General features: G+C 34.2%; 1 protein-coding gene across 1 annotated transcript; it reads left to right on the top strand.

Annotated features, from left to right (window-relative positions):
* The first annotated feature begins 3,007 nt into the window (after nucleotides 1–3,007).
* Nucleotides 3,008–6,369, top strand: LOC138326312 (uncharacterized). Its single transcript, XM_069272431.1, has 4 exons — nucleotides 3,008–3,111; nucleotides 4,139–4,174; nucleotides 4,707–4,808; nucleotides 5,923–6,369. The coding sequence occupies exons 1-4, from the start codon at nucleotides 3,016–3,018 to the stop codon at nucleotides 6,217–6,219; spliced, it is 531 nt and encodes a 176-aa protein (XP_069128532.1). The 5' UTR covers nucleotides 3,008–3,015; the 3' UTR covers nucleotides 6,220–6,369.
* Nucleotides 6,370–13,142: the final 6,773 nt, after the last annotated feature.

Genomic DNA, 13,142 nt, shown 5'->3' on the forward strand with positions numbered 1-13,142 from the left:
CTTATGTCTTAAGTCTCAACGTTCCAGTGTTTTCAATGTGTTTTTAAGGCTTGAATGTTTCTGTGGTATAGTATAGTAGATAATAAATCTTGTAAGGAAAAGGTCAATACACACTCGGAAGATGGATTACAACAAATCACTTCTCTTTGTATGTGTAGTCTAAAGTCTAAAAGCGTGGTAATGATCTGGCGTTACGCGTTTCCAGTTGACTGCAGACATTTTGGACTGCCTCGGAGTAAGTTTTGGTCTGCTGGACGGAATATGGAGTGTTGCCTTATTGGTAAATGGTCGATTCCGTTCTATGTAATGTTTATGTAGTCCGGTCCTGCAGCCCAAGACAGACTATTTAATAGATGAAATTTGGCGCTATTACATAATCGTCATTCTTCTGTCATTTGCGTGTTTGTGATTTTTTATCCATAATTTTTCGAAAAGCATTAATGCTTCCTGTTAAGAACGCTGTCGTTCATATATTTGTTTTTCCAAGATTTCGAGAGTGTTTCTATATAATTAGTTTTACTAGAGTTGGCTTAAGGCAATGATACTCCTATTACATACATTTTCATCTCATCACAGTCGATCACAATGCTAATTAGTCGTGAGTTGTAATCCTCTATGTAATTAGTCCGGTTTTACACATGAAGCGAATCCTAATTTACGTGACTGCAGTAATATGTCATCTGTCAAACCAACGGCGTCACAAGAACGACAATAATATTCTGGGAATCGGCTTGTTCTGGTAAAGCCATGTTTCTGTTAATTCACATACAACTCCATATATAACTCCATGTGCATTCTAATCAGCAATGTTATATATGCATGGACTTGAAGCAATTACCAATGAAGTTAATACCAACATAGCAGGACAACGCTTCGTATTGTCAGCATTCATCATTTTGTCTACTTGCTGCTGTTTTCCATTCTTTAACCCTTTTATCAGATGGCCAATAACAACTTCGATCATTCATCTTCCGTTGCAGTTTGCGCCGTAGCGTGTAATTTGGAGGAACTCATCGATTACCTTCCTTCTTTTTCAGAACATGGAAAAGGGTAACAATTATTCAACGAGATAGAGAGTATTCCTTTATTATTATAATTTTGAACGATTCTCGATTTTCGCATCGCCATTTATTCTACACTGAAATCTTAACGGATGCAAACGCTGTGTGACCATGATTTATCAGAAAGATGGCGTCCGAATCCGGACAGATTAAAGTCCGTTTCCTTAATTGGTTTTAATATTACTTTAACAAGCAAATGCTTGTAACACACGGATCAAGCGTCTGATTCAAGCGTCTTGCTACATGATTAACCTCCACGAAACTGCAAGATGGCGTGAATTGTTTATGAATCCAATGCTACGCCTCATGCGGGGTAGCAAAAACTGAGCTTTCGATATATAGGATCTTAAATGAGTGTTTATTTCATAAAATTTCATATGAAATGAACACAAAGTTATAGATTTAAGATACATTTTATCACATAATAACAAATACCTACACAACAAAGAATTTCGCGTCAAAATGTAATCCGAAAATCCAGCAGAGGCCGCCATTTGTCCCGCCGTTCTCGTAATCCTGACGTCAAGGCATTTTTCCTGACGTCATTATATTGTTTCTGTCTGACGTCACAATGAAAGTCCAGCCAATGAAAATCGCTCCAGGTCATATTACAATAGTAACATACGCAAAAATATTACACGGGGGATATCACTGGATATCAGGTGGATTATGTCATAAATTTGCTTTATTTTCAATATTCATCATCTTTTTACAAAACTGGGTAGATCTGAGTATAGTTATTGACTTTAAAATCACTGAAGAATCAGGGACTATCTCCAGCAGCGCTCTGGTTTCTCTGAAAGTAGAAGTTTCTACAAAAGTTACATTTATAAAGGCCAAGATTCTGATTATTGTTTACTTGCCTTCGGCTTGCCGAATACACAGGTAGGCGGAATAATTATATCAAGAATGGAAAAACAGAAATACGTGCTGTCTTCCACAGACAGAATCTGTTTTACGAATGGATTGATTCAGTAACTCAGGTTGGTCACTACCGGTAACATGCTTCTGCCATGCAGCAAAAGCGAGCCTAGGACCGATTAGTTTACATTGCTCAATTATCACAGGTACAACATTGTTTATATATGTCCTATTTGTCCCATAGACATCCAAATGTACAGACAGTGTATATAGAAGATGACTTGATTGATGGAATAATTTAAGCAGATTCCACTAAATAATTCATTTTAATGAAAGCCAATGTGTACTAGCAGACTACTACCTAGTTCCCATGACCGGCGTAGTACACATCTTGCCGCTCATTCAGTAATTATATCATAAGTTACAAGCCCCCAGGTAATAAATTAGCGATTTTACATGGCGCTGAAACACCCACATTATGTGATTACAGTTTGAAAGTGATGTCTATACTAGCTGCAATATTTGTAGCTCAAAAGACTTTTCACGGATAATGTTGTCCTCTTTAGGGCTACTATCAATAGTTTTAGGTCCTATTTTCATTTTAATTGTCTCTATATCGTTGCAATATTCTTTGCGGGGCAGAAAAGTGCATCACAATCCTTGATTTTATTTCTGTAATGATATTACCTACTCTTTATATATATATATCAATATCAATTATATATAAACCAGATAAATTAGTTCAAATAGTACATATTTTATGGATAAATGTTATTCTACCCGGAATATTTACCCTGATGGACTTTCAGAATTGGTTTACGTGTAATGATATCCGAATGGTTTTTTTTAATTTTAACTATGCTTTGGGGTCTATTCCGTCTTTGCATATTACAGAGTTAGCTCCTGTGCGGGTATGTATCAATTGATACGTCATTATTTTGTGAGTTCAATTCTCGTCGTTTCCGTTGGCGTAACGCTCGCAAACACATGACGTCATCATCAATACCTACCCACTAGGTTAGATAACTATTGTTATATGCAAAACAGAATATAACCTAACACTACATTTTTCTATTAACAGATTGTGAAATCAATGCTATTGAACTGTGTGGCATTGAACGAAATCCTGTACGAATCTGAGAGACCAGTCCTTCTTACTGTCACGGCAGCCACCAAAGGAGTTTTTTCTGTATCCTTTCTAGCTAGAAGTATTAGTGGCAGTCTCAGTTATGACACTGCTTTTCATATTGCTTTTCAATGTATTCCGACATGAGCCATTTATATTTTTTGATCTAATGCCGATGTCGATAAAGATGGGTTCCGTATAATTTGCACTCTGACTTTCGTCTTGCTAAAGGAATAGAAAATATATATAGTTCCTCAACGATTTGTTTATACAACATTTACGAAGTTTTCATCATATGCTAGAAATTGCTATTGGACAATTTGATGGGTTGACCAACAAGGAATTGCTGTCAAGGTCATTTATATTAACAAACTTTTAAGTAATCTATCTCAACATGCTACAGGTCCAATATCAGGTCTCTAGGCCTTTCAGAACGTAACAAAGTGCCATTTGAAGGACAGTGTACATGTTACAGTTAAATGTAAAATGAATTGTGAATTCAATTATGTTATTTTTGTTTTAATATGTAGAAATTGTTAGACTAGTTTTACAGTGTCCTAACAGGTATTGAGTTGCGAACTGGAATGACGTACCGACCATCTTAGATTTTTAGCTGTTAGTAAGCATATATACGAATGTTCTAACGGAGAAATTAAATGTGTTCCCATTTGTAAAATGAGTACTGCTGATGTTATGAAATTTGAGGCGAAAGAGCCTGAATTTATCAGATATCTGAAACTCACATTGAATACTAATCCTTTGTTTCAATGAATATTCACTAGTTTAACAACAAAGCCACGGGTATTGAATTATCCGTTTTAGTGTTTAAAAAACACTTAAAATGCGGGACCAATCTCAGAGTACATATCAAATCTAAAGGTGTGTACGTTTAAGTTTACAATTACGAATATAACATTGTAAATGATAGTCTGAACGGCCATAGAAGGTATTTCGCAATTGTCTGGATAGTTTCCAAATTTTGTTTAGACAGTGTTAAATCTGCTCTCTTGCTCATTGTTGACTGACATGATTGATTTGCTCAAGGTTACGCCAAGGTTATTTTGTTATTGTTATCCTTAACTGTGCTCAGGTGAATTTTCTTTATTTTTGTTTGTTTGACTGTGTGGTGAGTTTTTTTCTACAATTGAAACAGATAATCAATGTATATTATTCTTATTTGTAGGAATTAAGTTTTATAATTGAAATAAAGTCTAGGTCATTCTATTTTGAGATGGTTGTGTTTCTGCTGTACATTATGTCAAACATCAGAAATGTATTTTTGAAAGTAGAAATTCAATCCAAATTTAGTTAGTTAAATGTCTTCTCCTTTTCTCGTTTTGTTAATGGTTTCAAAATTAAAATGATTAAAAGCCCGTTACGTTTCCGAAACAACAATTAAAGGTTTCTTTAAAATAATAATGACACAAGAAAATGGACATTGATAATAAAGAGGAGGTCAATAACGTTCGTTGTAGAAATTAACATTGGGTTTACTTTAATGAAATTGTTCAGAATGTGGTGTTAACGATGTTGCGGCTGTACGAAATTAAAAGCCGTTTTGGTTAGGGTTGATCAAATATAATCGCAAGACTTTTCTGAAAGTGATATACCTTTCATCTAGTGATACCAAATAATTTTGATTGATGAATTTATTTTAGGGAGAAGTTGACTTGTTGCTTAACACTTATATGGAAGAGGATGCTGAGAAATTTGCAACACTGATAGAACTATATACCAAAAATCAGGATTATGTTATACAGGTGAGTCGGTCGAGAGATATCTATCAAAATAAAGCTATTTATATACGAGGTAGTTTTAATGTCGTTATCAGAAAGAAATACTTTGAGATTTTTCTATCTATAGAGTGTTGTCGTCTCAAAATATTGTGATAACGAGAGTTCCAATGACCCACACAAATTGCTTATCAATTCGGGCTTAATTTTTTTTCAAAAACTGGAATTTGAGAAATACAAATATCCACAAGTACATTCTTGCCTCGCGATTGTTATGATGGTTTTCATGAAAACTAATGCTACATTTGTGTGACTTTAAGTTTTTATATACATGACAAAATTCCGATAGACATTTTCCAAAGCTGTTGTTAGTTCTGAACGCGAAGGAAACCCTACACACTACTAGATCAGAAACAATGTCTATCATTGTCAGGTCTTTACCTTGGGCAAATTATATCAGCTTCCTATGCTCGCAACACGTACGGCAGATCAAAACACATGCTACTTTATTGTCTGCAAATCTAATTGGGAATTTGACTATGAACAGCTACGGGACATTTATTGCTGCAGCTGGTGGTTTCCTAGAATATTCTGTTCATCTCCGTCGGCATCTAACTAATGTTACAAATACAAGGCTTTGTTTGTCACCACTCGTCAATAGCGGAGACGTAAACAGAATCTGGAGCTCTGTCAGGCATACAAAAATGTATTCAAATGTTATGCCTAATATTGATTTTAATCTGCATTTGTTATTAAGTTGTCTTATGAATTCATGATTATGCATGAATAGGAGGTCCGTTATTTTTGCTTTGATGGTTTCCTTTAATGTTTCATTCTATTTTCAACCTAGATCAGAGAAATTTTTAAAGGTTGTGTTATAATTATCATTGAATTTTGCCTGAGAGCCAATTTAACAACACCCATGCGTCTTTTGTACTACTATGACATAGAGCGTGTAAGATAAGTTTAAAACATTAGACAGCTCCTAGGAGCCTATCTTCAATGGAGCACGGAAATGTGGAAATACGTTACAATAGAACATCAGGTCAATTGATATACCTTTTTAAGTGACCTTTTTATTTTGAATATTAATCAAAATACCTGTTGGTGCAATAATGTAAAATGACGTTTCTATTGACAGGGTACAATGGCAGAACGGCTCTGTGTGATGTTGTCAGCCCCGTATCTACATCGAATGCTTCAGAGACAGCTCCCCAAATCTTCTCAGCAGCGACACACCAACCACAACTTCTGTCTATGTGAATTTATAGAAATTTTCATTGAGGACATCTTTGGGTGCATTACGAAAAAAAAGATGGCGAAGACACTTCGTCTAGTTTTACACAAACATCTCAATTTTTATGCGAAGAAGGAATCACTGCGGAAATATCAGGATAAATTGGCAATCAATGAAGACTTTAGCTTTGTTTCAACATGATAAATTATATATGTTGCACATTAAACATTTGTATAATATCACAATAGCGTTTTTTAATTGTTTGTTTTTAGAGGATACCATTTCAGGTAGAAATTCCTATTTTTTCCGTTTTACTATCATTACAAGTTAACCGATATCATAATTCATAAATTATTAAAAAATCAAACAAACCAGACATCAAATGATATGTGAAACTTCATTTTGTACACTTACACATCAACAAGTCTTCAGTGCTTATAAATAAAATGAGTATTAATTAATTAGTTTATGTTTCTGTCAGTACCTCTTTGTGGCTTTATATTCAACTTAACTTCTCTTATAGCATTAAAGCTATTTATTGATATCACTGATGAAACTTTTGGCAAATAATCATTAAGTAATTCAGAGGGATATCCTGGATAAATGTATTCTTTGTTTATATAATTACTACCCCAAAAATATAGTGGTAATGTGGACATGACGCACATAACGACTATTCTACATGATGGATAATTTGCGAAAAAAGCTGACCAAGATTACATTTTACGGTCTTGGCATAAATAATGTGGTGCAAGGGTATTCTTGTGTGTATTTCGTGTTTGAATGTGTCTGATTTAGTGCTACAATGTCTAATTTGAATTTGTCATCATTTCGGATTCTTTACATGTATGCGAAGACTTAATACAGCCAACGTAATTAACATGCTAATCTACATTTTTAGTATGTATTTGAGAAAAACATTTTTTAATTTCTGTATTAATTATTCATCGTTTGTGATGCTCCACCGCCGACAGAGCATAAATGATATTCATCATTTGAATAATAATTTGCGTTTAAACGTGTATATATATGCCTAATTAGCACAAAAAATAACATAAAATAATTTAGTTCGCCTTTGGTGCATGCGCAATCATTACTTCATTCTTTGTTTTTCATATTTTTAACTTGAAGTAAAATAAGAAGCTCAAACTGTTCAATGGTGGTAATGGTGTAAAGTAAGTAACTTTTGCAACTAAAGAAAAATACTAAATCGTCTGTTCCTGTTTTTGATAGTGAAAAAATACCATTTGTCAGTGGTGGAGCATCTTTAAATTACGTGTTTACTAAAGCTTTCATCTGAAGTGCTGTCCAATATGCTGCCTTTGACAGAACATTATTTACCTGGAGCTGCCCAATAAATACAAACTTATTAGACAAATACTGTTAAATATTGGACTACCAAAGGTAATATATTGGACAGCAACAGTTGAGGTGTGGGAATTCTACTGGATATTGTTAACTGAACAGTAAACAACTTTCAAGTAATACCCGAATGTCTCAATAGTCCATACAATAGCAAGCTACATTTTTGTATATACCGTTTTTATAAAGAAATAGGTCGCCTCGCGCTTTAGTAACGTTCGGTTCACGTCACGTGACCTTTCACATTGAGTTACTTTCTTTCGTTTCACCCCATCTTGTCTAAACGAAGGGAAGTAACTCTCATTGATCAGTATAGCTTTTTTGAAATCCAGTTTATATCTTATTCAATCAGACTGAGTTGTACATTTTTCCTACCTCAATGTATATACTTTTGAGTATGTATAATTCCAAAAATATTGATAATATTAATCGTACCAGGATTACTTGTGCATTGCTTTCTCTGTTTCCTTTAAAACCATTATATATCAGAAAAAAATACTCCTAATGTTGTATCGGTTGTTTTACTGTATTTTTCTTGTCGAGAATATGAAGCAAACTCCAATCACTGTCATTGTTTGGACTTTTTTCTGGTAACTTGACTGAGTGGCTGAAATATGGGAATCTGTTATCAATATGGCGAAGAATTGAATTATGTAAATAACATGTGAAAACCTTCAACGCCCAGTCAATTTAAATAATAGGGATATCAATATATTACCTGTTGAAGTCCAATAAGGAAATTGTGTGCTTGAATCGGCCAGTCCATTTAAATATTAGGGGTTAGGGTCCAAAGTTTCACTAACCTATAGGTGTCCAATATGTTAACAAAGGTATTTGTTTGTACAACTAGCAGTTCAATATTAAAAACAGAGAATGGCTATGTTTTAAGTACATGTACGTAATACCTATACTTAATTTGAAATCAGTTATTTTGAAATATCGTTTAAAACAAGCCGAGTATAGATGTCTTTGTTATCTTTGTATTGTTACATTGTGAAATCGGTTAATTTTATAAATCATTTAATTTGAAAGGGAATATTAGTAAACCATTGTTTTTACATCCCTAATTTGAAAGGCTCCATGACTGGCGCCGATGACCGTCCATCACGGCCCGTACGTTCAACCAAAAGGTAAAATTGGAATGCTGTGGTATACAATACCATTATTGATAGGTTTGGTTGTAGTCCCTAGAGACAATTACTATAGCCTGATAAATGGACAGTGCTTAAAATATAAAAACCCATGATTGCTGCATATGGTCTTGTTGACTGATCGGTCTCGGAATGCAATATGCACTACATGGGGCTGATCCTATCTTCGAGAAATCGATCTCTAGAATTATATCGTTAACTCGTTAAATGATTCGTTAAATAATAAAGGCTCGTGGCTTATCAAATTATTGAACTCGTTTGATAAATTTAATATTTCATAACCACTCTTTATACACAGGACAACTTGTGTTGATATTAACCTTTTCGGACCCTGAAAAAATGGTCTTATGAAACAAATGGATTTTATAGAGAGGTGATCTCTACGGCTGGGTTGATTTTAAAACTTCGTTTTATGAATAACATATTTTGAAATATATTTGTAAGCTCGAATCGCTATCAGTAATGACAATTATTACAATTGCTGATATGCGCCTGTATTCGAAATAGCACACGTGCACACCAATCGGGAGTGGTTATGGGAAAGGCTGTTGTTAAATAGCCATAGCTGGTTTAAAAGACCGTAAACAATCGTATTAGCGTCAATGTAGACCTAAATGGAATAAACCTTTGGTGAGAGGGACACACCTTCGTATTAATTTACCTAAATGTACGATAGACGATATCAGCCGTCTCGTTGCTCGCATTAATGTATGACAGGTTACACACATGTGATCATGAGAGTAACCTGACATATGTATACATACATGACATGTTACTCGCATGTGATGTGAGTGAAAAGACACAACCGCAGAGAAGGGTACAGTACACTTACAAAACCAATTAACACTCCATGGGTAGCATATGTTTAACATTAACAAAAACGATTTTTGATTAATTTTCGTTGTTTTGCCCGTTTAGAAGCAGATCAGACGTTTCTGCGCAAGAATAAAAGAACCAGCCGAACGATATAAGTACAAATAATTGTAATCATTATTTCAGCTTCATTTAATAAACAACACATTGAATTTTGGAGTGTAACTTTAAATCAACTTTTTAATCAAATACGAAATGTATATCCGCTTGTTACGGCTGGTCTCTTGCAGAAACATGTATACCTATGTACATGTATATATGTTTCTGTCTCTTGCGGGAAAACTCAGATCTGCTACTAAACGGGGAAAAAAGAAAACGCTCTACGAAAAATAATCAAAGAAGAAGTTTTAATCTTTTTGTTGACGTGAAACACGTGCTACCCATGGGATGTTAATTGGTTTTGCAAGTGTACTGTACCCTATTCTGCGGTTGTGTCTTGTCACTCACATCACATGAGAGTAACATGTCATGTGTGTTTACCTATGTCAAGTTACTCACATCACATGGAATAATACGTCATGTGTGTTTAACTATGTCAAGTTACTCACATCACATGGAGTGATATGTCATGTGTGTATACATATGTCAGGTTACTTACATCACATGAGAGTAACACGCCATGTGTGTATACTTATGTCACACATGCGAGTATCCTGTCATGCAATTTTAACCATTTTCAAGTTACTCGTATCTCATAAATGCGAGTAAGGTGACGGCTGATATCGGCCATCGTATAAATGGCAGAGTGTTTTGTCACATGCCCATTATGATTGTCTGAAAATTGTCTGAAATTGGCAATAACGGGTAACTTGATTTCAACAAATTTCATTTCAGATAAACATGAAAAGGAACCAAATAACAGGCTAGGCCTAATGGGTAGAACTAAAGAACATCTTTAATTAATAGGTACACGCTGTTTTTTGCATTCACCAAATCCAGATATAGTTAAATGTCATAAAAGCACCGCATGTAATATATTTGTATCAAATATTTACATAGGAATGCTCATGTAGCAGTATTATAATTCAATAATATATACCAGACATATAGTAAAATTGTGATTGGATTTGTGGGCGGTGCGCAAACATAAGTAATGAAATTTTGCATTTTAAAAGACCAAATATGTAAGATAGATAATTTCTTATCGTGGTGTTGGAGAGAAAAAACCTTTCACGATATAAAAATACCAATCCTACATCACATTGTTGTGAAAGAAAAGATGATGTGTACTCAACGTGCTCAATTCACAATTGTAAAATTGACAATTTAACAATAAGAAAGGTTTGGTTTGAAATTGAAGAAAGTTTGAAAATGGATTAGTGTGAACGGATGTAAACGATTAATTATATTGATTTATGACTGGTTTTTTTATACATTTACACAAACACAATATATATACATATAGGGTTCAACTTGTCGATAATGTAATGTGTCTATGTATTAGTCGGTTATTGAAACTGTCACATGTCCTTATATTGCGACTTTTACGTAAAAAAACCTTACAAACATTTTTTCTAATTTATGACCTTAATCCTTATTTAAGTATAATTGACAAAGAGTCGCTATTTCTTATGATTATTTCTTCATTATTTCTTCTGAAAATTTTACATTTTTTTCGCAAAAAAAGTTGTTTTTAATGCGTATTCATTAAAAAAGCTTAGTGTGAAAAGTCTATAACGTCTAACGAATCAGTTTATATAATACATGGATAAAATGTTTCCTTTAGTTGATAACTCCAAGTATTACCCTAATGTCAAACTACATTATATATATTATATATAATTAGATTTTTTTTTAAATTGTTTTTTTTTTTATTTTTCAAAGGACATCAAATTTCTTCATCATCATTGTCCTCCTCCTCATCATCCGCATCATCTTTAAAATAAAAAAATGGTGGTAATAATCTCTCTATATATGTTTGTTTTAGAAACTAAAATGGACCAAAAATCGGTAACTGGTGTATGTAAAAGTGTAATGGTATACAAACTGTAGTTTGATGCGGAAGCAAGGCACCTCTCAACAGCACATATCAACATAATTCACAACAAGGGTATAACTTTTTGTTTGATTGATTGATGTTGATAATAACCATTTTGATTGTTCTATATTGAATATTAAAATACTTTCGCCTGTTTCAACACGTCTGATGAAGATAACAGTGTGGTTATTGACACATCACAAGTAGTAATTCCGTTGGTTGTGTCAAATAACCATTTATATAACATTCTTTACCAACCTGGAGAATCCTCTTCTCATCCGAGTATCTCTGATATAATGGATGAGAAGGATTCTCTGAAATGAAGCCCGAAGGCTAGAGGATTAAAGAATATCGTAAACATTTGCAGTAATTGCGAAATATATTGATCAATACAGTCTGTATATTTATGTAATAGGTTCATAGGATTTTATGAAATGGGTGATATTATGAACACTTTATCCACACATTGACGTCAAAATTAAAATACACCCATTTATACCACGCACAAAGGTTCCACACGAATCTTACCTGATACATCGATTATGTGATAAGGATAGATAAATAAAACAACAACTTTAAACAGTCGTTTACTTGTTTGTTTGTTAATTATTTTATTCAGCTGTTTAGCAGAGAATAAAATACGAATATGATAAAAACAAAACGCAATAAAAGTTTAAACATATGCCACCTATTTACCGTAGGTTTGTAACCTAGTACAGAAAATGGTTGTTGACCCCAGCGGTCGGATTTTGTCTATGTTTATTGTGGCGCACTGTTATAAAACTAATCGTACTTTATATTGACGCCGCCACATAACAAAACCTATTGTGTAAAAAGGGATAAATAAATGTGAACAAATACGTAGGCGGATTATTTATTAGATTACCTGCTTATACCCCAGTGTTTATCTTACAGCTCGGGCGGACAATCGGCTTAGATTGTTTACTGCTTCTTCAATATACTTGCTCAGGTAATATTGCAGTTCGTCAGTATAAACAATTGTTAAATTTAATTAAAGAGACCACGATTCTAATCGAGGCTCAGTATTTATAGCTTGCTAGTCAGACTATACTGTGTGCTACCCACCGGATGGCTGGGTTTATTGTGTGAGTAGTCAGTCGTCCCAGTGTGTCGACGTGAGATCAAAACACAAATAATTTGGACTGAATATACTCATCAAATACATAAAATTTGCGCTTTTTACAAAGCAAAAGAAAATTCAACGTTTTAATTCACGCCTTTATTTGTGAACGATCAGGAAACTTCTCATTTAGATTAGATGGTAACAATTGTTTGAGTGACTACCATGAGCAAACCAGGAAGTTTAGAAGACATTTTTAAGATAGCGACTGGAGTAAAACAGTCATATAACTTTGAAGAAAAGGACATTCCGAAAGGATCTGCTACTTTTCAGTTAGTTGTGACAGATTGTGAGGAAAAGACGAAAAAGCATGATGACGACGAAAACGATAACATTGAAAAACCGAGTGAGGCGTACATGAGTCGCAGAAGGAACACCGTTGGTGAGGCCTATGGTGTTGCCCGTCGAAAGTCTGTTCATTTTGACACACATAGAAAAGCATCACTGATGCCAGGAATGTCAAGGTTTAGAAGTCGCTCCCCTTCACCTAGTCTGGGTGTCGTCATGGAAGGTATGGCAACAAGGACACGTTCACTTTCACCAATGACTCCTACCCAAGGGAGAAGAAACAGTGTCTGCTCACAAGATCTGGCGTTTGGATCTACCAAAGACAGAGAAT

The sequence above is a fragment of the Argopecten irradians genome, chromosome 6, assembly GCF_041381155.1.
Source record: "Argopecten irradians isolate NY chromosome 6, Ai_NY, whole genome shotgun sequence".
Lineage (NCBI taxonomy): Eukaryota > Metazoa > Mollusca > Bivalvia > Pectinida > Pectinidae > Argopecten > Argopecten irradians.

Excerpts from the sequence above, each read along its gene's own strand:
- LOC138326312 (XM_069272431.1), top strand. The coding sequence starts at position 3,016 with ATGCTATTGAACTGTGTGGCATTGAACGAAATCCTGTACGAATCTGAG. Across the intron at positions 3,112-4,138 it reads CCACCAAAGGAGTTTTTTCT|GTGAATTTTCTTTATTTTTG; the intron begins GTATCCTTTCTA and ends AACTGTGCTCAG. Across the intron at positions 4,809-5,922 it reads ATCAGGATTATGTTATACAG|GGTACAATGGCAGAACGGCT; the intron begins GTGAGTCGGTCG and ends TTCTATTGACAG.